Below are 23,100 nucleotides of genomic sequence, written 5' to 3'. Positions count from 1 at the left end.
ACAACAAGGTTCCTAAAGGGATAAAAACAAGCAGTGAATTTTTTGTTTTGTGTACATACACACTCCTGGATTTTGTATAGCATCTTGTTTCTATTGGGAGAATTCTTGTCTGAGAAGTGCAACATTCATATCAACAGCATGAATCTGATGCAAGGGAGGTTACATAAGACTGGGATACTGATGTAGTGGTCTGTCGACTAGTACTATGCTATACTGTCCTTGTACATACGAGGCATAAGCATGACAGTGGCAAGGAATAGATACACTTCAGCCACAGTTGTATCTTTCCATCTGTGCAGCCAAGATGATTCTGCAACATGTGTGTTGTCCATTACATAGTCGTAATACCTGTTTTTCTGGGCTGAAGATCAGGTTCATGAGAAGCTCGTCAAAGTACAGCTGAAAGTACTCTAGCTCCGAGAACTTGATGATGATAGGACATTCTGGGAGGATGCCACAACCAGTGGCATTAAAATTGAACGGATGTGGCATGAATGTTGCACATTCTTCCCAATCCATTTACAGTCTGATGGTGCATGCTGAACCTGTGGCATGGAGCGTGGTGGATGAGTGACAAGAGTGGAGGCAGCACATGGTGGAATGGGTGGTGCATGGCCCACTGTCTGCCTGTCCAGTGTGCCATGTGGCCCAGGCACCACCAATTCCTCCATGCCCACATATTCCCCTTCATGATTAATATCACTATCAGTGGCTGGGGGTTTCAACTGTGACCCTTGGGGATTGCAGGCACAAACAACTATAGGTGTGTTTCACTGGAGAACACTAGACATCGCTCTCTCTTGTAGATTCCTCTAAAGGAATAAACTATCTCAAAAAGAAGAGTGTAAATACAACAGAGTGTGAGTTAATCTCTGGGGTTTGCCAAGCTGCTTGCTCTAGCTGGTGCTCGAATGAGCTAGAGCTCCCACAAAGTACTACAGGGTCCCAGATTTTTTTAATACAGCACACACCTAGTGTGCACACCCATTCTCTACTGCCTAGGTCTATCAGGCCTCTGATGCCAAATTTGCACACAGAAAAAATAGTGCACTGATCTATGCATGAAGTGCTAGAAGAAATGCATAGATCAAAGCCATGATAGTTGAAGGGTTAAACATTGCAGCAAGGAGAAGGCAGGAGGGACTGGATATGTCAGAGATTGTCTGAATATTATGCAAAGGATGCAGCATGCTGAAGTTACACAGTACAGTGGACCCTTGGATATTAGCCAACTTGGTCATCGGCCAGTTTTTCAGCTCCCAGTGATCGGCTGGTGTTTCGGTGAGCGGACATTTCGGACGCGTCTGTCCACCGGCTGGGGCCACTTGCGCATCAGTCCGGCTGTGTCTCTTGGTGTGTGAGGAAGCTTCTGCTCATACATCTAAACATTTCGCTTGTTTTCCATTGTTTCTGTGGGTTTTTTGCAGTGCAACTGTGAAATAAATAACCATGGCTCCAAAGAAAGTTCCTAGTAAAGTTCCTGTGGTGAAGAAAGTGAGAAACACCATCGAATTTAAGCGTGAAGTGGTTGATAAATACAAGAGGGGTATGCGGGTGCTGGAGCTTGCCAGGATGTATGGAAAAATCAAATCAGCAATAACATCTATCCTGGTAAAGAAAGAACAAATAAAGGATGCTAATGTTTCAAAAGGAGTAACTTTTATAATGAAACAAAGGTCACTGATAATGGAACAGATGGAAAAGTTGTTGTTACTGTGGATTAAGGAAAAACAATCAGTGGGAGACAGTGTTGTGGAATCTATTATTTGTGAGAAGGCAAAGCAGTTACATGAGGATCTTCTACAGAAAACTCCTGGAACAAGTGCTGCTGCTAGTGAATTTAGGGCCAGCAAAGGGTGGTTTGAGAGATTTAAGAAGCGTAGTGGCATACACAGTGTTGTAAGGCATGGAGAGGCTGTAAGTTCCAACAAAAAAGCAGCTGTAGTACGTACAGGAGTTCAAGGACTATGTAAAGGCTGAACAATTAAAACCCCAACAAGTGTTCAATTGTGACAAAACAGGCCTGTTTTGAAAGAAAATGCCAAACAAGACCTACATCACACAGGAGGAAAAGGCACTGCCAGGACACAAGCCGATGAAAGATAGGCTTACTCTTTTGTTGTGTGCTAATGCTAGTAGGGCTTTTAAAGTGAAGCCTTTACTGGTGTATCACTCAGAAAATCCCAGAGTGTTCAAGAAAAGCAATGTCGTCAAGAATAGATTGTGTGTGATGTGGAAAACTAATCAAAATGCATGGGTCAAAAGGCAAATTTTCAGAGAGTGGGTTAATGATGTGTTTGGCCCAAGTGTGAAAAAAAAACCTCCTGGAAAAGAAATTGCCACTCAAGTGCCTCCTGGTACTGGACAATGCTTCTGCACATCCTCCAGACTTGGAAGACCATGTGTATAGGGACTTCAATTTCGTAAAAGTGAAGTTCTTGCCTCCTAACACCACTCCTCTCCTCCAGCCCATGGACCAGCAGGTCACTTCTAACTTCAAAAAACTCTACACAAAAGCAGTGTATGAAAAGTGCATTCAAGTGACCTCTGACACTCAGATGACCCTAAGAGAGTTCTGGAAAGATCACATCACTATCCTCAACTGCCTAAGCTTTATATGTAAGGCTTGGGAGGGAGTGACTTCCAGGATTTTGAACTCTGCTTGGAGAAAATTGTGGCCAGGTTGTGTCCAAGAGAGGGATTTTGAAGGGTTTGAGGCTGACCTTGACCCTGCTGACCCTGTGGACTCTATTGTGGCACTGAGGAAGTCCCTGGGGTTGGAGGTGAGTGGCGAGGGTGTGGAAGAGTTGGTGGAAGACCACAGGGAAGAGCTAACCACTGAAGAGCTCCAAGAGCTTCAACTCGAACAGAAAACAGAGTGCAGCTGAGGAACTTGCTTCAAAGGAGGAGGCAGAGAGAGTGAAGGAGGTGCCTTCTTCAGAGATTAAAGAGGTGTGTGCAATGTGGACTAGGGTGCAAGCTTTTGTAGAGAAATACCACCCTGATCAAGCTAAAACAAGCCATATCTACAACATGTTCAGTGACAAAACCCTATCCCACTTCAGGAAAATCTTAAAGAGACACCAGAAACAGAGCATTCTTGATAGTTATTTTGTGCGACAGGGGTTCAGTGATTCTCAAGCTGGTCCTAGTGGCATTAAAAGACAAAGAAGGGAAGTAACCCCAGAGAAGGCTTTGCTACCTAAAGTCTTTATGGAGGGGGATTCCCCTTCCAAGCACTAACCCCTCTCTCTTTCCTCCTCCCTATCTTCCAGAAGCCAGCATAATCTTTAATAAAGGTATGTAATACTTATATAATTGTTAAAAAATTATTTTTCTTTTTGTGAATATTTTTATCTCGAACGGATTAACCCTTTCAGGGTCCGTCCCATAGATCTACGGCTTTACGTTCAGGGTCCAAACCTTAGATCTACGCCAAAATTCTAGCGCTGTCAAATTTAGCACGAGAAGGCTGGTAGGCCTACATCTAAGAGAATGGGTCTGGGTGGTCAGTGTGCACACCATAGAAAAAATCTGGACGCCCACATGGCATTGTGAGAACGCCGGCAAAGTAGCATTGTTCATAGTGCCTGGCGGCAAGATGCTCTCACTCCCCACTCACTCTCCGGGCGAATTCTGACTCTCCTCTTCACAACTTACAGTTCTAAGACTGATGGAAGTGGAGCTGAAGACGAATTCTATGGTTTTGAACCATATGGTACCATTGTGCCATATGGTACAATGGTACCATATGGTACAATGGTGCCATGTCATACAATGGTATCATATGGTACAATGGTATATGGTACAATGTATGCATAGTACATTGTACCATATAGTACATTGTACCATATGGTACAGGGTACAGGGACCCTAATGGAAATAAATCTGTCTGACTTTTTTGGGTTATCCTAGGTTCTCCAAACATATGCTGCTAAGTATGATATTCTATGTAACTTTATTTGTGTATAACTAAATAAACTTACTTATGATGCCACATGCACTTGAGTAAGTTTATTCAGGTGTACATAAATACAATTACATAGATTATCATACATAGCAGCATATGTATAAAATCCTAGGATAACCCAAAAAAGTCAGGGTGACTTATTTCTATAGTTATCCCTGTATCTGTACCATATGGTACCCTGTACCATATGGTACCCTGCACCATATGGCACCCTGTACCATATGGCACCCTGTACCATATGGCACCCTGTACCATATGGCACCCTGTACCATATGGTACCCTGTACCATATGGTACCCTGTACCATATGGTACCCTGTACCATATGGTACCCTGTACCATATGGAACCCTGTACCATATGGTACCTTGTACCATATGGTACCCTGCACCATATGTTAACCTGTACTGCATGGTACCCTTTACCAAAAAGTACAATGTACCATATGGTACCCTGTAACATATACCGTGTACCATATTTTCAATAGGTGTTGGTGGCATGAGACACCAGCCAAGACTGAGTGAGTGGCTACACAAGCTAGCTACTGACTCCGCAGTTTCCGAGACAAAGTGCTTTGTCATCCACCTCAAGAAACACGTCAAGTTCCTGTACACTTGTAAATATATAATAGAACATTACTAATATACAACTTTTTTGCATATTTTTGTTGTAAACAACTATTGTAAACAAAATAATAATGAAAATATTAGTGTGTTGAATACAACAGTACCATATGGTACAATGAACCATACAGTATCATTGTACTGTATGGTACAATGTACCATATAGTACCGTTGCATCATATGGTACCATTACACCATATGGTACCATAAAGTACCATTGCACCATATGGTACCATTGTATCATATGGTACCATTGTACCAAATGGTGCCATTCTACTATGTGGTACCATTGTATCATGTGCCATTGTGCCATATTGTACCATATGGTTCCATTGTATCATAGGATGCCATTGTACCATATGGTACCATTGCACCCTATGGTACCACTGCACACCCTATGGCACCACTGTACCATATGGTACTATATGGTACCATTGTACCAAATGGTGCCATTCTACCATGTGGTACCATTGTATCATATGGTACCATTGTATCAAGTGCCATTGTACCATATTGTACCATATGGCACAATTGTACCATATGGTACCATTGTATTCAACACAATAACCGCACTAATATTTTCAGCATTTTGTTTACAATAAACTTGTAAACAAGTTTTGTAAGCAATATAATGATAAACAAATTAGTGCAGTTATTGCGTGGAATACAATGAGTGTACACTAACACAATATACATTATACTGGTCTCACAGGCCACAAATGTTATTAGAAAAAGAAAAAATTAGAAAAGAAAAGAAAAAAGTATAAAAAACATAAAATAAAAAAATGGGATTTTGTGGAAGTCACTTATGTTGCCGCCACCGGGTCATTTTGGGTCAACTTCTCACAGCTGTATCTCGGTAAGTACTGATCAGAAAAAACTTTTTTTTTGTCTTATTACCTTCACAAAAATATACTCTTTAATTCTGTAAGAAAAAAATAATTTTTTTTTTTTTTTTTTCAAAATTTCGTGGACACTGGAGCACCACTTCGATTTTGGCCTTGGACCCTGAAGGGGTTAATTGTACTTCCAATAATTCTTACGAGAAATATTATTTCGGTTTTCAGCCATTTCGGTCTTAGGCCAAGCTTCTGGAACAGATTACAACCGATAACCGAGGGTCCACTTTAGTGTGGGGTTATGAAAAGTGTAATGAAAGGTCTGAGAAGTTGAGATAGTTTGTTCATTTAGAAAGGGTGGAGCAAAATAGGATGAGCAAGAGGGTGTATAAATCAGAGGTAGAAAAAAGGGGGTTTAGGGGCTCATCCCTGGAAGGACTAAAAGGAAGATGTGAAAGAGGTTTTAAGTTGCAAGGGCATAAGCATCCAGAAGGTATGTGTGAGCCTGCTATATCTGAGTGGAGGTGTTTTATTGGTTCTGACTTGCTATTAGTGTCAGTGATGTAAAATTTATGAAGGGATTCAAGAAACCTGGTCAGCTGGGGTTAGGTCCTAGAGGTGGAAAATACAGTACCAACACTCTGAAGAAGGAGTGGGGATGTTGCAGTTAGGAGATTCATTTGAATTTGAACTGTGATGTCTGCACACTTCTAGCAAGATAGTTAATGAATGAATATTGTTTCCCCTTTTTGTGTTTTGCATTTTTGACCCTGATGGGAGACAGATGAAGTTTTAAAAAATACAATACATTCTAGATTTATGAATTGGTAGTATTAAATATGATCCCACATTAGCTCAACTAAAAAACAAAATTTGGCTTGCAATTTCAGGTAAAACTGTTCTGCTCTTCATCTGATACATGGATACAAATGTATGTAGTAGCCTGTGCAGACTACTCTTTGAAATATGCTTGTTTCCATGAAGAAAACGGTGTCAGTTAAGAGACAGAAGAGAGAGAAAAAAAAAAAAAAAAGTCGTGCTAAACGCAAGATAGCAGGATTCCATCAGAACCATATTATTTTCATTGTAGCTTACTTTAACTTCTAACACATTACTATTCTTCTTACTAAATTCTTCCCTCTACAGAAGCTAAAATTTCTACATCTCAGGAGTAACAGTTTGTATGCTTAGAAAAGTCATTACCGTTTTTAAACAAAGGCATGCATGCTCAAAGGTTACTTGTGTTAAGTCAAAATGGTGTGAGACAGGTGACTGTAAAATCTGAGGTGGTCTACATGAGACCACAAGTTAAGAGTTCCCAGAGGAAAATATGTATCAAGATGCAAAGAAACTGTTTAAAATCTTGAATTTACAATACATATTTTAGAAAAGAAATCTACAGGATTTTGCAAGAAATTTTCTCTAATAAATATATTAAGCTGAACAATATATAAAAAAGATATCTTCAGTACACAATAAAACATAATAAATGCAAGATTTCACCATAAATATCCATATCCATTGCACAATAAGTAAAAAAAATTACTAGGAAACACAGAAATGATTGCTACAATTGACCTAGAAGATAAAAACATATGCTGAAATAGTTTTAAACTCAAAATTACTCACTTCTGGCAACATCTAGAAGGTCCTCAAGCACCTTGTAGGTTTCTGACTCAATCTGAACATACAGATCACCCATTGGAGTGACATGCAGCAAATAAACCTCTGCTATACCTCCAGCCTACAAAAGATATTTTTAATTAATCAAACTCTCCTGAAGATAGTGTGGTACTCTGGCAAGTATCAAAGAAAATGTTCTATTAAGATTATACATCAACTATGACAGATATTTTTAAGTTGAATGAAAGTCCACTTGCATTACAATTGGTAAGATAACTCTCACACTGTATGCATTTACAAAGCTCTTAAAATGGCAATGATGCTCACCTCTACCTAGATTTATATACACATTAAAATACTGATAATCTACATGGAAAAATAATTTAAACTAGTTTTTGCAAATGCAGGTCAGAACAACCTATTACGAATAGGGGTAAACATTCAGTTAAAGGATTATCACTTGCATGCAGTCTGATGACGAACATGCTGAAAACTACAAATGTTTCACTTACTTGGAAGTGATAAAGCCTATGTCTAAGGCAGAACTTTTCCTTGCATTGTAACATTCTTAAAATGGATAATGAATGAATGCTGGGGAATGCCTGAAAGTCCTATATTTTAGGAGCTGCAGGATATACTCCTGGTAATAAGACAGACATTTACAAATGAGATTTCCAATATTTTAACAAAGGAAGACTAAAATATTTCAATAACAAAGATGCTGCCTGATTGTTGCTTCAACAAAATATTGAAAAAAGTATGCACTTTAATACAATACCACCTAAGAACAAGCCATTATAAGAGACGTTTCACTTAGGATGGGTTTCAGAAAATCAATAATAGGAAATCCCAAAGTACAAGTATATGCATACATAAATACATACATACGTGCATACATTACATACATACAGAGTCTACAAATAATATCAGCACACATGCCTATAAAGTCTGAAAAGAGATTCTTTGCTATTTGAATTTGACTCCTTTAATTATTTCCTGTCAACTTCTCACAGTACGAGCTTCTACCACTACCATTATGATTTTTATGGCTGAGTGGGGATGGTAACATTTTGCCTGTCTTAGTGCTATTTTGGCCTGTCTGATACCAGCAACTTCTAGCAATTTTTCAAGATGGTTAGAAGCAAACTCAGTGTTGAGGAAAAAAGCCCACATTCTTGAGTGAGCACAAGAAAAAGTGTCAGGAAGTGAGATCTGTGCTCGTACTTGATGTGTAAATCGTCAATTATCACCTCTTTGCTGCTTCTCGTTATCTGCCCACTAACACCATTTTCCCTTAGGAAACAAAAAGAGACAGAGAAGTTAGTGACTGCAGCTGCTACTGATAACCTTTTAAAGTGGGAAGTACCAGAAGATCCTTAGATAGCAGCAGCAAGACTAAATAAAAAAGCACCCCTAATTACCGAGACATGTACCATAAAGAAACAATTATTTCCAGAAAGAACTTGGGATGCCATCTAAAATTCTTGCTAACAAACCTTTTCAAGCTAAACAAATGCAAGCCAAACGACTCCAGTTTGCAAAATAACATTAACACTGGACTACTGAAGACCAGATTAAAATAATGTAGAGTGACGAGTCCTCCTTAAAATGTGTGTTTGCACCTCAGGGACACATCAGATGCCCATCATGTGTCAGCCACTACTCCCCAACTACACAGCTAAAACCATGAAACACTAATGGAGTGATAATATAAGGATGCTTTAGTTAATTAGAAGGTTGGGGGATTATACAGCCTGCCCCCAAAAACACAACAATGAACAGAGTTTGTAAACATGCTTACGGAAATTTCCTCACATTCCAAAAGATTCATGGCACAACACACTTCATTCAAGATAGTGCTCTATGCCACATGTTAAATCTGGTCAAGAAATGGTTACAAGAAAGTAATATCCAATGACCCAGACCTCAATCCAGTGAAAATTGTGGGAATGAAATGAAAACAAAGCTCCAGTCCAAAAAACACATCCTCTGTGCCACATATGATACAGGAAATAAAAAACATTTGAATTCATGAATTGGACATGACTTAATTTAAAAAAAAAAAAAAAAGTTTGATACAATGCCATCTTTCCTGAAATTGGTAATCAAATCACATGGAACATAACCAAATATTAAGAAGTGAAATTTGGTCTTCTTAACATTTATCCTAAGTCACTAGATATTCCTTTGCAATTTGGCAGTGGCCCAATATCACAGGCATCTATATAATACAGGACCCTAGTTGAAGAATTGAGAGGATATCCAAACGTTAAGCTTTCATAAAAATTTTACTTTTCTCTTTCTCTTTTTTTTTTTATATATACACTGGCTGTCTTCCAACGAGGTAGGGCAACCTGAAAAAATACACTTTCACCACTGTTCACTCCATCTCTGTCTTGCCGTAAGTACACCAGTACTACAGTTCAACTGCCCCTCCAAACTGCAAAATATCCCTACCCTTCCTTCAGAGTGCAGGAACTGTACTTTCCACCTCTAAGACTCAAGTCTGGCTAACTAGTTGCCATGAATCCCTTTACAAAATGTTACATTGCTCTCACTCCAACAGTTTGTCAAGTCCCAAAAACCATTTGCTTGGACTCACTCCTGCTGGGTGTGCTAGCTAAAATGATTACATGAGTAACATGGATTCGAACCAGTCTTTTGAGATAATTACAGGAGTGGCATTAGAAGCATATTCAAGATACATGCCATTAAGAAATGTGAGAGAGATTAAAAGGTGCTCTCTCTACAGGTAGAAAGAAGACTCACAGACCTTAAAGGTTCCAGATTATCAGAAGAACGAAAATAAACACTAGCTAGAGAACCTTGGACTCGAACTTAGTGCATCATACAGAGCCCAGGAGAGAGAGCAAAATGCCATCATTGAAAATGAAAGAAATCCAAAACATGTTTTCTCTGAAGTGAAATCCAGGACAAAAAACCACACCCATTTTGACTGATGATCCCAATTAATTCTTCATGAATGATGCTCAATGCTTTAGAAATCTCTACAAAATTTTTGACTTAACATTAACACCACTTGACTTAGAAACCATTAAAAACATGCCAATGCACTCTACCCCAGGCCCAGACTCGTGGAACTCCATATTTATCAAGAATTGCAACAAATCTCTATCACATGCCATAAATATTCTATGGAGGGTTCATAACACTGTCAATAAAAAACAGACAAAGCCCCAATCCTCTAAGTGGTAGCAAGCAATCAAAAACCTATAAGCCAATAGCTAATCAAATTTATTCACAACACTTGCACAACCCAGGGTAACACGGGTTTAGAGGTCGCTCATGCCGTTCAACTACTGGACCATTATGACCTGGTCTTAGTTAAGTCAACTGGAAGATAAATAAAAGTCAGATGTAGTATATACAAACTTTGCAAAAGCCTTTGACTTAAGTAATGCATAAAATGCATGCAAAAGGAATAACTGGTCAAGTCGGTAGATGGATTTTTAACTTCCAAATAAATACAATGCAAAGAGAAATAGTCAAAAGAGTAAAAATCAGAGGCTGATACAATGAAAAGGTCCTCCCCACGGCACAATTCCCTTTTTCATCCTCATATACAACACAGACAAAGTCATGAATAATAGCAATGTATAGTCCTTTGCAGATTATATTAGTATTTGTGTGAATGACTTCCGTGGAGGATACAGCAAATCTTCTAGCTGTGGAGTCTTTCAGTAGGAAACAGAAAAAAGTATGTTCAATGAGGACAGATTTCACTTCCCATATTTTACAGCGAACAAGATGCTCTGGTATCAAGGATGCCCCCCAATTCTAATCAGATAAATTTTGGGTAAATTCTGGGTAAATTTTCAAGACTTATTTTGAGGAAAAAAAAAAATAGCACCTTTGACGCTGTAAAATACGGTACTTCGCTATGGAAAAATTGACAATATTAAAATTGGAATGAAGAACAAAACAAACTCAAACCACTCAACTGAACGAAAGATTATCATAAGGACTTAGGAGTAATAATGTCCGAAGATCTCACTTTCAAGGACCAGAACAGTGCAACTATCAAAGCTGCAAGAAAAATGATAAGATGGAAAATCAGAACCTTGGCTTGGCATCTCCCAAGCCAATCATGATTCTCTTAAGTCACTTGTTCCCTCTAGACCGGAATGTTGTTGTACACTTACAGCCCCTTTTAAAACAGGTGTAACTGAAGATATTGAGAATGTAGAGAGCCCTCACTGCCCACACAAACTCAAACACCTAAATCATTGGTTATGGTTAAAATCCTTCAAACTGCACTCCTTGGAATATAGGTGAAAGATGCATCACAGTCTAACCCTGGAAAATTCTAGAGGGACTAGTCCCAAATAGGGATGTATCGGATGTGAAAATTTAGATACGGGGGATTTTGCGGATGCGGATGCAAATGCGGATATCTGCTTACAGTACAATTTAGATGAGAATGCGGATTGCAGATGTCACATCTTGACATCCTCCCGGATTCGGATGCGGATTCTGCAGGATAGTCATAGAACACATTTTTTTTTTTTTTACCATATGACAAATACTCTTGTTGAGGGATGGACTGAACACACCGATTCCAGGCCGAGGGACTGATTACCTGAAACTCCTCTCCTTATGCCTTCCTGCTTTGTATTGGACTGATGAAGCCACTGTGTGGCGATACGTTTCTTCAATAAAGATTCCCATATGTTGCATAAGTGTCTCAATTCTTCAAGCTGTCAGTTTCCAAACCATTTATCACATGCTTATTTGTATTTAACACCATTTCAACAATTTCGCCATCACTTAAGGAATGCACAACAAGTAAAGTTATGTAGAGATGACTGATGCTCCACACAAAAGAAAGAAGGAACACTGCAGCAAGCCTACTGGCCCATGCAAGGCAGGTCCAATTCTCCCACCTTGGGTAATTTCAAATTTAGGTTGGATAAATACAAGGATAAGTCTGCTGAGTATACCTGGTAAAGTGTATGGTAGAGTTATTATTGAAAGAATTAAGAGTAAGACGGAGAATAGGATAGCAGATGAACAAGGAGGCTTTAGGAAAGGTAGGGGGTGTGTGGATCAGGTGTTTACAGTGAAACATATAAGTGAACAGTATTTAGATAAGGCTAAAAAGGTCTTTGTGGCATTTATGGATTTGGAAAAGGCGTATGACAGGGTGGATAGGGGGGCAATGTGGCAGATGTTGCAAGTGTATGGTGTAGGAGGTAGGTTACTGAAAGCAGTGAAGAGTTTTTACGAGGATAGTGAGGCTCAAGTTAGAGTATGTAGGAAAGAGGGAAATTATTTCCCAGTAAAAGTAGGCCTTAGACAAGGATGTGTGATGTCACCGTGGTTGTTTAATATATTTATAGATGGGGTTGTAAGAGAAGTAAATGCGAGGGTCTTGGCAAGAGGCGTGGAGTTAAAAGATAAAGAATCACACACAAAGTGGGAGTTGTCACAGCTGCTCTTTGCTGATGACACAGTGCTCTTGGGAGATTCTGAAGAGAAGTTGCAGAGATTGGTGGATGAATTTGGTAGGGTGTGCAGAAGAAGAAAATTAAAGGTGAATACAGGAAAGAGTAAGGTTATGAGGATAACAAAAAGATTAGGTGATGAAAGATTGAATATCAGATTGGAGGGAGAGAGTATCTAGGAGGTGAATGTATTCAGATATTTGGGAGTGGACGTGTCAGCGGATGGGTCTATGAAAGATGAGGTGAATCATAGAATTGATGAGGGGAAAAGAGTGAGTGGTGCACTTAGGAGTCTGTGGAGACAAAGAACTTTGTCCTTGGAGGCAAAGAGGGGAATGTATGAGAGTATAGTTTTACCAACGCTCTTATATGGGTGTGAGGCATGGGTGATGAATGTTGCAGCGAGGAGAAGGCTGGAGGCAGTGGAGATGTCATGTCTGAGGGCAATGTGTGGTGTGAATATAATGCACAGAATTCGTAGTTTGGAAGTTAGGAGGAGGTGCGGGATTACCAAAACTGTTGTCCAGAGGGCTGAGGAAGGGTTGTTGAGGTGGTTCGGACAAGTAGAGAGAATGGAGCGAAACAGAATGACTTCAAGAGTGTATCAGTCTGTAGTGGAAGGAAGGCGGGGTAGGGGTTGGCCTAGGAAAGGTTGGAGAGAGGGGGTAAAGGAGGTTTTGTGTGCGAGGGGCTTGGACTTCCAGCAGGCATGCGTGAGCGTGTTTGATAGGAGTGAATGGAGACAAATGGTTTTTAATACTTGACGTGCTGTTGGAGTGTGAGCAAAGTAACATTTATGAAGGGGTTCAGGGAAACCGGCAGGCCGGACTTGAGTCCTGGAGATGGGAAGTACAGTGCCTGCACTCTGAAGGAGGGGTGTTAATGTTGCAGTTTAAAAACTGTAGTGTAAAGCACCCTTCTGGCAAGACAGTGATGGAGTGAATGATGGTGAAAGTTTTTCTTTTTCGGGCCACCCTGCCTTGGTGGGAATCGGCCAGTGTGATAATAAAAAAAAAATAAAAAAATACAAGAGTGAGAGGGGTTGGATTTGAGTGGGACTTGCACATGAGTAAATAGAATTTTTTTTTTTTTCAACAAGTCGGCCGTCTCCCGCCGAGGCAGGGTGACCCAAAAAAGAAAGAAAATCCCCAAAAAGAAAATACTTTCATCATCATTCAACACTTTCACCTCACTCACACATAATCACTGTTTTTGCAGAGGTGCTCAGAACACAACAGTTTAGAAGCATATACGTATAAAGATACACAACATATCCCTCCAAACTGCTAATAGAATTATCAAAGCTTATTATGATCGAGGCTAGAACCTTAGGTAGCTGTAAATAGAGATTGGACAAATATATGAGTGGGAGGGAATGAGTTTGAATGGTGTCGTAGGTGCGGGAGTGAATTCTTGAGTAGCTTTGGGTAGTGGTGGTTTTGATAAGGACCTGCCTTGTATGGGCCAGTAGGCCTTCTACAGTGTTGCTTCATTCTTATGTTCTTCTTATTGCTTGGGTAGCATTTATTCTGTGGAAAGAGACACTTATGTACAGTTCAGGACATTTATTAAAGGAAACGTTTCGCCAAGAGTGGCTTCTTCAGTCCTAATACAGAGAAAACTAAGAAAACGTGTATATATAGTGGCAGGAGTCAGGTGAAGTGACGTGTGGGTAGAGGTGGTAGTAGTAGTAGTAGTGGAACTAAGGAGGTGAGACGGATGGCTAGAGGGGGACCTGCTGACATGTAACAGCAGTTTCCAGAATGGGTAATATCCTGTTAATTAGCAATTTTGAGATACTGTAACTACCGGATTTTTGCTTTATAGTGTTACTGACAGCGATTAGTGCAGCTTCAATGCACAAGTGCAGGAATTTACACTATACCATGTGGGGGTGTGACAAAGTATATGTAGGGGAAACAGCCAGATCTCTGGACATTAGGATCGCAGAACACAAAAATGCTTGCAGAAATGATGACCGTAAAAACGCGTGTTCAACATAGGGACGATGTTGGACACCTCATGAAATTCAATGAAGCTAAACTAGTGACTAAAGACGACGACTTAAGACGGAGAAAATGCATTGAAGCTGCACTAATCGCTGTCCGTAACACTATAAAGCAAAAATCCGGTAGTTACAGTATCTCAAAATTGCTAATCAACAGGATATTACCCATTCTGGAAACTGCCGTTACATGATGTCAGCAGGTCCCTCTCTAGTCTCACCTCCTTAGTTCCACTACTATTACTACTACCACCTCTACCCACACATCACTTCACCTGACTCCTGCCACTATACATATGCATTTTCTTAGTTTTCTCTTTATTAGGACTGAAGAAGCCACTCGTGGCAAAATGTTTCCATGAATAAATGTCCTGAACTGTACATAAGTGTCTCTTTCCACATCTTCTCAGTATCACCATACCATTTCCACAGCATTTATTCTGTTAGTGGGTTGGATTTGTGAGGGACCTGCCTAGTATGTGCCAACAGACCTACTGCAGTGTTCCTTCTTTCTTATGCTCTTAGTCAGGTCAGGTCACATTCATTTAAGGACATAAGAAAGAAGGAACACTGTAACAGGCCTGTTGGCCCATACTAGGAAGGTCCTTCACAATCCATTCCACTAACAGAATATTTGCCCAACCCAATTTTCAATGCTACCCAAGCAATAAGCTTTGATAATTCTATTTACTCACGTGGAAGTCCCACTCAAATCCAATCCCTCTCACTCGTGTGTTTATCCAACCTAATATGTTTATCAAACGTTATTTACATCCCCTATATTAATTCTAGTTTTCCATTCATACACCTCTACAGTGTGACTGACTGTGTGTGAGTCTCACACACACGGTCACACAGTCTCACACACACAGTAGAACTTACACATGGACAGAATCAAATTTAGGTTGGATAAATACAAGGTTGGATAAATACAAACCACAATAATGGATTCAAATTAGATAAGTTTAGATTTAGAAAGTATATAGGAAAGTACTGGTTTAGTAATAGGGTAGTTGATGAGTGGAACGGTCTACCTAGTAGGGTTATCGAAATTACCTAAATCTGCAACTACCTTGGGTAGTTTCAAATTTAGGTTGGATACGTACATGAGGGAGAGGGGTTGGATTTGAGCGAAACGTGCACGTGAGTAAATGGAATTGTCTAGGATTATTGCTTAGGTAGTGTTTATTCTGTTAATGGGTTGGATTTGTGAAAGACCTGCCTAGTATGGGGCAACAGGCCTACTGTTGGGAAATAAATATGCAAGCTCTGTAATTTAGGTTATAATATCCGCCACATCCTTTGTTTGGCACGGATGCGGATGCAAATGCAGATACAGTGGACCCCCGGTATTCGATATTAATCTGTTCCTGAGAGCTCATCGAATACCAAAAATATCGAAAAGTGAATCAATTTTCCCCATAAGAAATAATGAAAATCAAATTAATCCGTGCAAGACACCCAAAAGTATGAAAAAAAATATTTTACCACATGAAATATTAAGTTTAATGCAATAAAATAATTACAATAACAACAATAACAATAGAATAATTGACACTTACCTTTAATGAAGATCTGGTGATGATTGATGGGATGGGAGGAGGGGAGACTGTGGATGGTCTTAGTGTTTAGAAGGGGAATCCCCTTCCATTAGGACTTGAGGTAGCAAGTCCTTTTCCGGGGTTACTTCCCTTCTTCTTTTAATGCCACTAGGACCAGCTTGAGAGTCACTGGACCTCTGTTGCACAACAAATCTGTCCATAGAGCTCTGTACCTCCCGTTCCTTTACGATTTGTCTAAAATGGGCCACAACGTTGTCATTGTAATAGTCACCAGCACGGCTTGCAATAGCTGTCTTAGGGTGATTTTCATCCATAAAGGTTTGCAGTTCAACCCACTGTGCACACATTTCCTTAATTTTTGAAGTAGGCACAATGGATTCCACAACTGGCATAGGCTTCTCAGGGTTAGCCCCAAACCCTTCAAAATCTTTCTTAATTTCCATACTAATTCTCAACCTTTTTACCACAGGGTTGGCACTAGAAGCTTTCTTGGGGCCCATGGTGACTTATTTTGCAGAAACAAGCACCAAAAACAATGATAATATGGAATGTACCGAATGTATCCTCAGATGCGCGCACACTGGCTGGCTTGTAAACACTGGCACACACGGGGCAGTTCAGGCCACACGTGGACACGTCTCGTATGAATCGTATCGAATACAGGGTTTTCAATCGGATACCGAGGCAAAAATTTTGTGTTAAAATGCATCGAATACCGGATTTATCGAATACCGGGGGTCCACTGTATATATTGAATCGTGATTGCAGATGCGGATATCTCATTTAGAAAAAATGAGGATGCGGATGCAAGAAATTGTGCAGATGTTCCGCAGATGCAGATGCGGATACGGATACCCGATACATCCCTAGCCCCAGAGTTGCACACAACTCACTCCCTACAAAAGCATGAGGCATGGCAGATGGTGCAAAATAACCCCCAATGAAAAGTAGGCGTGTCATATGTACACAAAAGAGGTAAATCAGTGTGAAAAGGACAAAGACTTCTCAATACCCTCCCTTTGTACTTAAGAGGAATTACCAACAGGTTCCTGGATGTCTTCAGGAGAGAATCAAATAATTTAGTCAAATCAGTTCTTGATCAGCCGGGCTATCTATATATCTACATTGGACTGTGCGTAGCTAGCACCAACACCCTAGTTGATCAGGCCATCCATCAGGAGGCCTGGTCTGGGACTGGGTCATTATCCACAAGAATACTTTCCTCTTAGACCAGGTAGGTAGATACAGATAAAAAATGAATAGTGAGAATCAGTAAGTTTTTAGCACTACAACAAATCTTGCAGAATAATTCTAAAAGCTGAACCAACACCAGACCTAATGACAGCATGCACCAACATCATACTTGTCACTACACCTCATCACTACACTCAGGATCAGGTTAAGAGTTGTGGAGGATCAAGGTTAAGCAATCAGTAGGAGCCCTTGCCACGAAAATTTTAACGTCAAATTAACCCTTTGACTGTCACAAGGCCATTTCTGAAACTGTCATTCTGTGCCGCAAAATTTTTGGGAAAAAAAAAAAAAATGATTTTTTCTAATGAAATCATAATCTTTTCCCGGTGGCAATTACACCAAAAGTACGACATTTGATCGAAAACTTACGGAATTCCGCTCGCGCGAAGTTAGCGATCTTGGCGATATTTATGCATCAGCGATTTCGCCGACTTTGAGCCCAATTTTCGGCCAATTCCATTGTTCCAGTTGACAAAACTCATAGCTATTTCTTTAGAACTCCATTTTTTCTATCAACTAAGTACAAGAAACTGGCCATTTACCAATCTCAACTCCCCAATAAAGTGGCTCGAAATTGGCAATTTGGCCAATTTCATGCAAATTAAAAAAGATGCCAATTTCAAAATAGGGTCCAGAATAAACAATGCAGACATTCTTGGCACTAAAATTACATATCCTCTGTTCATTAGTCACGTCTCTAGGCCCTTCTTATATTGCACTTGCTTTCTATTTTGATTTTTTATTCACACAAAAAATAAAAGATTTACTGTTAACCCTTTCAGGGTTTCGGACGTACTAGTATGGCTTACGCACCAGGGTTTTTGACGTACTAGTACGCCTAAATTCTAGCGCCCTCAAATCTATTGAGAGAAAGCTGGTAGGCCTACATATGAAAGAATGGGTCTGCGTGGTCAGTGTGCGCGGTATAAAAAAAGTCCTGCAGCACACAGTGCATAATGAGAAAAAAAAACTGACCGTGTTTTTGCATTAAAACAGCGACTTTGTACTGCATTTTCGTATGGTATTTATTGTTGTATTCTAGTTTTCCTGGTCTCGTTTTATAGAATGGAAGACATGTTACAAAAATTGAGATGATTTTGACTGGTTTTACAATGAAAAGTACTTTGAAATTGAGCTCAAAGTAGCAGAAATGTTCGATTTTTACCAAAGTTCAAAAGTAAACAAATCATGCTAAGCATCCAATACATGTCAACTGGTGAGTCTAATATTATTTCACAAGTGCACTGATATTCTTTATACCATTTCTACACTAATGCAGTACTCTGCATACCAGTAAATCTTCTATTTTTTAAGAATAAAAATTCAAAGTGGAAAGCAAAAGAATGTAAGAGGGGCGTGGAGACGTGACTAATGAACAGATGAAATATTTTAGTGTCAGGAATGTCTTTCTTGTTTATTCTGGACCCTATTTGGAAATTGGCATCTTTTGAAATTTGTGTGAAATTGGCAAAATTGCTAAATTCTGACCACTTTATTGGATAGTTGAAATCGGTAAATGGGTGGTTTCTTGTACTCATTCGATAGAAAAAATGGAGTTCTAGAGAAATAATTATGATTTTTGTCGACTAGTACATTGGAATTGGCCGAAAATAGGGCTCAAAGTGGGCAAAATCGCCTATGCGTAAAATCGTTGAGACCGCTAACTTCGGGAGAGCATAATTCCGTACGTTTTCCATCAAATTTCATAATTTTGGTGTCATTATGATCGGGAAAAGATTCTCTATCTTTTCATAAGAAAAAATATTTTTTTTTTTTTAAATTTGGGGGACCCTGAGAACAAGTCTGGAAAAAGGCCTGTTGACCCTGAAAAGGTTAAGCAGACTACTGCATTATTGTAAAAATGGTATAAATAATATCAGTGCACTAGTGAAAAAAACATTAGACTCCTCAGTTGATGTGTATTGGATGTGTGGTGTGATCTGCTTACTCTTGAACATTGGTAAAAATCTAACATTTCCGCTACTTTGAGCTCAATTTCAAGGTCGTTTTCATCGTGAAACTAATCAAAACCATCTCTATTTCTGTAAAATGTTTTCCATTCCATCAATGAGACCAAGAAAATGAGAATATAACCATAAATCTTTCTTTCAGCACACCGGCCGTATCCCACCGAGGCGGGCTGGCCCAAAAGGAAAAACGAGAATTTCTCCTTTTACGTTTAGTAATATATACAGGAGAAGGGGTTACTAGCCCCTTCCTCCTGGCATTTTAGCCGCCTCTTACAGCACGCATGACTTACGGAGGAAGAATTCTGTTCCACTTCCCCAAGGAGGTAAGAGGAAATAAACAAGAACAAGAACTAGAAAGAAAATAGAAGAAAACCCAGAGGGGTGTGTATATATATGCTTGTACATGTATGTGTAATGTGACTAAAGTGTAAGTAGAAGTAGCAAGATGTACCTGAAATCTTGCATGTGTATGAGAGAGAGAAAAAAAGACACAAGCAATCCTACCATTGAACATTAAAATGGTCTTACCTAACAATCCTACCATCATGTAAAACAATTACAGGCTTCCGTTTTACACTCACTTGGCAGAACGGTAGTACCTCCCTGGGCGGTTGCTGTCTACCAATCTACTAACTAGGATAACCATAAATACTATACGAAAAAACACTTCAAAGTCCGCGTTTTAATCCAAAAACACAGATTTTTTCTTATTATGCACTGCGTGCTGCAGGATTTTTTATACAGTGCACACTGACCACACAAACCCATTCTCTCACATGTGGGCCTACCAGCTTTCTCCTGCTTGATTTGAAGCCGCTAGAATTATTGAGTACATATACGTCCGAAACACTGGCTCGTAAGATGTACATGTACATGTACGGCGAAAACAGTCAAAAGGTTAAAATGAGATGTTGTATAACAACATATCAATCAGTTCTGCATTCATATTCCTTACAGACAATGTGAAATTATTTTAAAATGGATCATTCAAAAAGCAATTGTATGAACAGCTTCATTCTTTTATGCTCATACTGTCCAGAACGTAAGAACATAAGAAAGAAGGAACACTACAACAGGCCTACTGACCCATGTGGAGCAGGTCCATGTCCCCCCCCCCAATTAGCCCAATGACCCACCCAGTCTGGTCACCTCCACTCAAGGATGGAGCACAGCACCAGACCCAGCAGCACAAGCTAGTCAGGTCCAACTCACACCCACTCATGTATTTATCTAACCTATTTTTAAAACTGCACAACTTTTTAGCCTGAATAACTGTACTCAGGAGTTTGTTCCACTCATCCATGCCTCTATTACCAAACCAGTGCTTTCCTATATCCTTCCTGAATCTGATTTTTTTCAACTTGAAACCATTGCTGCGAGTCCTGTCTTGACTGCAAATTTTCAGCACGCTATTTACATCCCCTTTATTTATTCCTGTTTTCCATTTATACACCTCGATCATATCCCCCCTAATTCTATGCCTTTCGAGAGAGTGCAGATTCAGGGCCCTCAGTTTATCCTCATAGAGAAGATTTCTGATACATGGGATCATCTTTGTCATCCTCCTCAGTACGTTTTCCAGAGTATTTATGTCCATTCTGTAATACGGTGGCCAGAACTGAGCAGCATAGTCTAAATGAGGCCTAACCAAGGATATATAGAGTTGAAGAACAACCTGAGGACTTCTATTATTTATACTTCTAGATATGAAGCCAAGAATTCTGTTAGCTTTATTGCGAACACTAATGCACTGTTGTCTTGGTTTTAGATTACTGCTAACCAGAACTCCTAAATCCTTTTCGCAATCAGTAGTATTAAGATCTACATTATTTAGTTTATATGTGGCATGGTTATTTAACTGTCCAACATTTAGAACTTTGCATTTGTCAATATTAAACTGCATCTGCCACTTCTCCGACCATTGCATCAGTCTATTGAAATCATCCTGGAGTGCTCTAGAGTCCTCATTAGAATGAATTGGACGGCCTATTTTGGTGTCATCAGCAAATTTGCTTATGTCGCTATTTATTCCCTCTTCTATGTTGTTTATGTAAATTGTGAACAACAACAGGCCCAACACTGACCCCTGAGGAACACCACTTCTGACTTGCCCCCATTCTAATTTCTCCCCATTTATGCAAACTCTCTGCTGCCTACTTGTCAACCATGCCTCTACCCAGGAAAAATTTTCTCCTCCTATTCCGTGTGCCTTAAGTTTCCTCAATAGCCTCTGATGTGGAACTCTATCGAAAGCCTTACTGAAGCCCATATACACAATATCATATTTATTAACATGATCTACCTCCTCAAACACCTTAGTGAAAAAAGTTAGTAAATTCGTAAGACAGGAACGCCCCTTTGTAAAACCATGTTGAGATTCATTAATCAATCTGTGCCTATCAAGATAGCTATGAACTGCTTCGGCAATTATTGATTCCATAAATTTTCCCACTATGGAGGTAAGGCTTACTGGTCTATAGTTCGAAGCCAAGGACCTGTCACCTGCCTTGTAAATAGGTATTACATTTGCCATTTTCCACTTATCAGGCACTACGCCAGTTTGTAGTGATATGTTAAAAAGATTAGCCAAAGGTATGCTAAGTTCCTCTTTACATTCCTTTAACACCCTTGCAAACAATTCATCAGGGCCTGGGGATTTGTTAGGTTTTAGTTTCTCCATTTGTCTGATGACCATGTCACTAGTTACCGCAATCGTACATAGTTTATCCTGTTCTATATAATCTATTTTTTCAGGAATATCGCTAGTATTTTCCTGGGTGAAAACTGAGAGGAAGTAGGTATTGAGAATTTCACACATATCCTTATCACTGTCAGTGATCTGACCAGAGTTACTCTTAAGTGGGCCAATCTTGTCCCTAATCTTACTTCTGTATACCTGAAAGAACCCTTTTGGGTTAGTGTTTGAATCCCTTGTGACCTTAGCTTCATAATCCCTTTCTGTTTTTCTTATTCCTTTCTTTATTTCTCTCTTTAACTGAATATATTGATTTCTTAACTGCCCATCCCCTCTTTTGATATGCCTATATATGCCTCTCTTTTGACCAATGAGATCTTTTAATCTATTGTTCATCCATTTGGGATCATTTTTGTTAGATCTAATTTCCCTACTTGAAACAAAAGTTGTCTGGGCAGCTAGAACTATGCTCTGAAAAATGTCATATTGGTAACCAAGATCACCTACCTGACCCATAGTCAGGACATCCCAATTTAGCCCACCCAGGTAAATTTTCAGTCCCATGAAGTCGGCCAAGCAAAAATCTGGGACAGAGATTTGATTGCAGTTATCTGGGTAATTCCATGATATATTGAAACTAAGTGATTTGTGATCACTTTCCCCAAGCTCATCATTAACCTCAAGATTATTAATTAGTGATTCTTTGTTGGCAAGAATCAAGTCAAGCAGATTGTTTCCTCTAGTTGGTTCTGTCACAACCTGTTCTAAAGAAATCCTGAACCATATCAAGGAAGTCACTAGACTCAAGATTTCCTGTCATATTGTTCCAATCAATTTGTCTAAAGTTAAAATCTCCCATTATCACAACATTTTCATATCTAGATGCCTTATGAATTTCATCCCATAACAGCTTACTGCACTCCCTATCAAGGTTTGGGGGCCTATAAATCACACCCAAAATTAATTTGTCACGTCCCTTGAGAAACTGTAGCCAAACAGATTCTGTGTTTGATGTTTCTAATCTTATATCATGTCTAAGACAGCAATTTAAATTTTCTGACATACATCGCCACTCCACCACCCTTCCTGTTGACCCT

The 23,100-nt window shown here is 39.5% G+C and overlaps 1 protein-coding gene across 9 annotated transcripts in view; it reads right to left on the bottom strand.

The window, feature by feature from the left end:
* Nucleotides 1-23,100, bottom strand: part of LOC128696749 (tudor domain-containing protein 7B) — a 462,427-nt gene that overhangs the window by 197,906 nt on the left and 241,421 nt on the right. For all 9 annotated transcript variants that reach the window (XR_011393213.1, XR_011393212.1, XM_070094599.1 and 6 more), the window contains one exon: nucleotides 7,059-7,173. Coding sequence is in view for 7 of the 9 variants with exons in the window: in XM_070094599.1 (XP_069950700.1) it covers nucleotides 7,059-7,173 (115 nt within the window). In the remaining 2 variants the exon portion in view is untranslated. The remainder of the gene's footprint in view (nucleotides 1-7,058; nucleotides 7,174-23,100) is intronic.

The sequence above is a fragment of the Cherax quadricarinatus genome, chromosome 46, assembly GCF_038502225.1.
Source record: "Cherax quadricarinatus isolate ZL_2023a chromosome 46, ASM3850222v1, whole genome shotgun sequence".
NCBI lineage: Eukaryota > Metazoa > Arthropoda > Malacostraca > Decapoda > Parastacidae > Cherax > Cherax quadricarinatus.
This window is presented reverse-complemented; position numbering and strand designations above follow the sequence as displayed.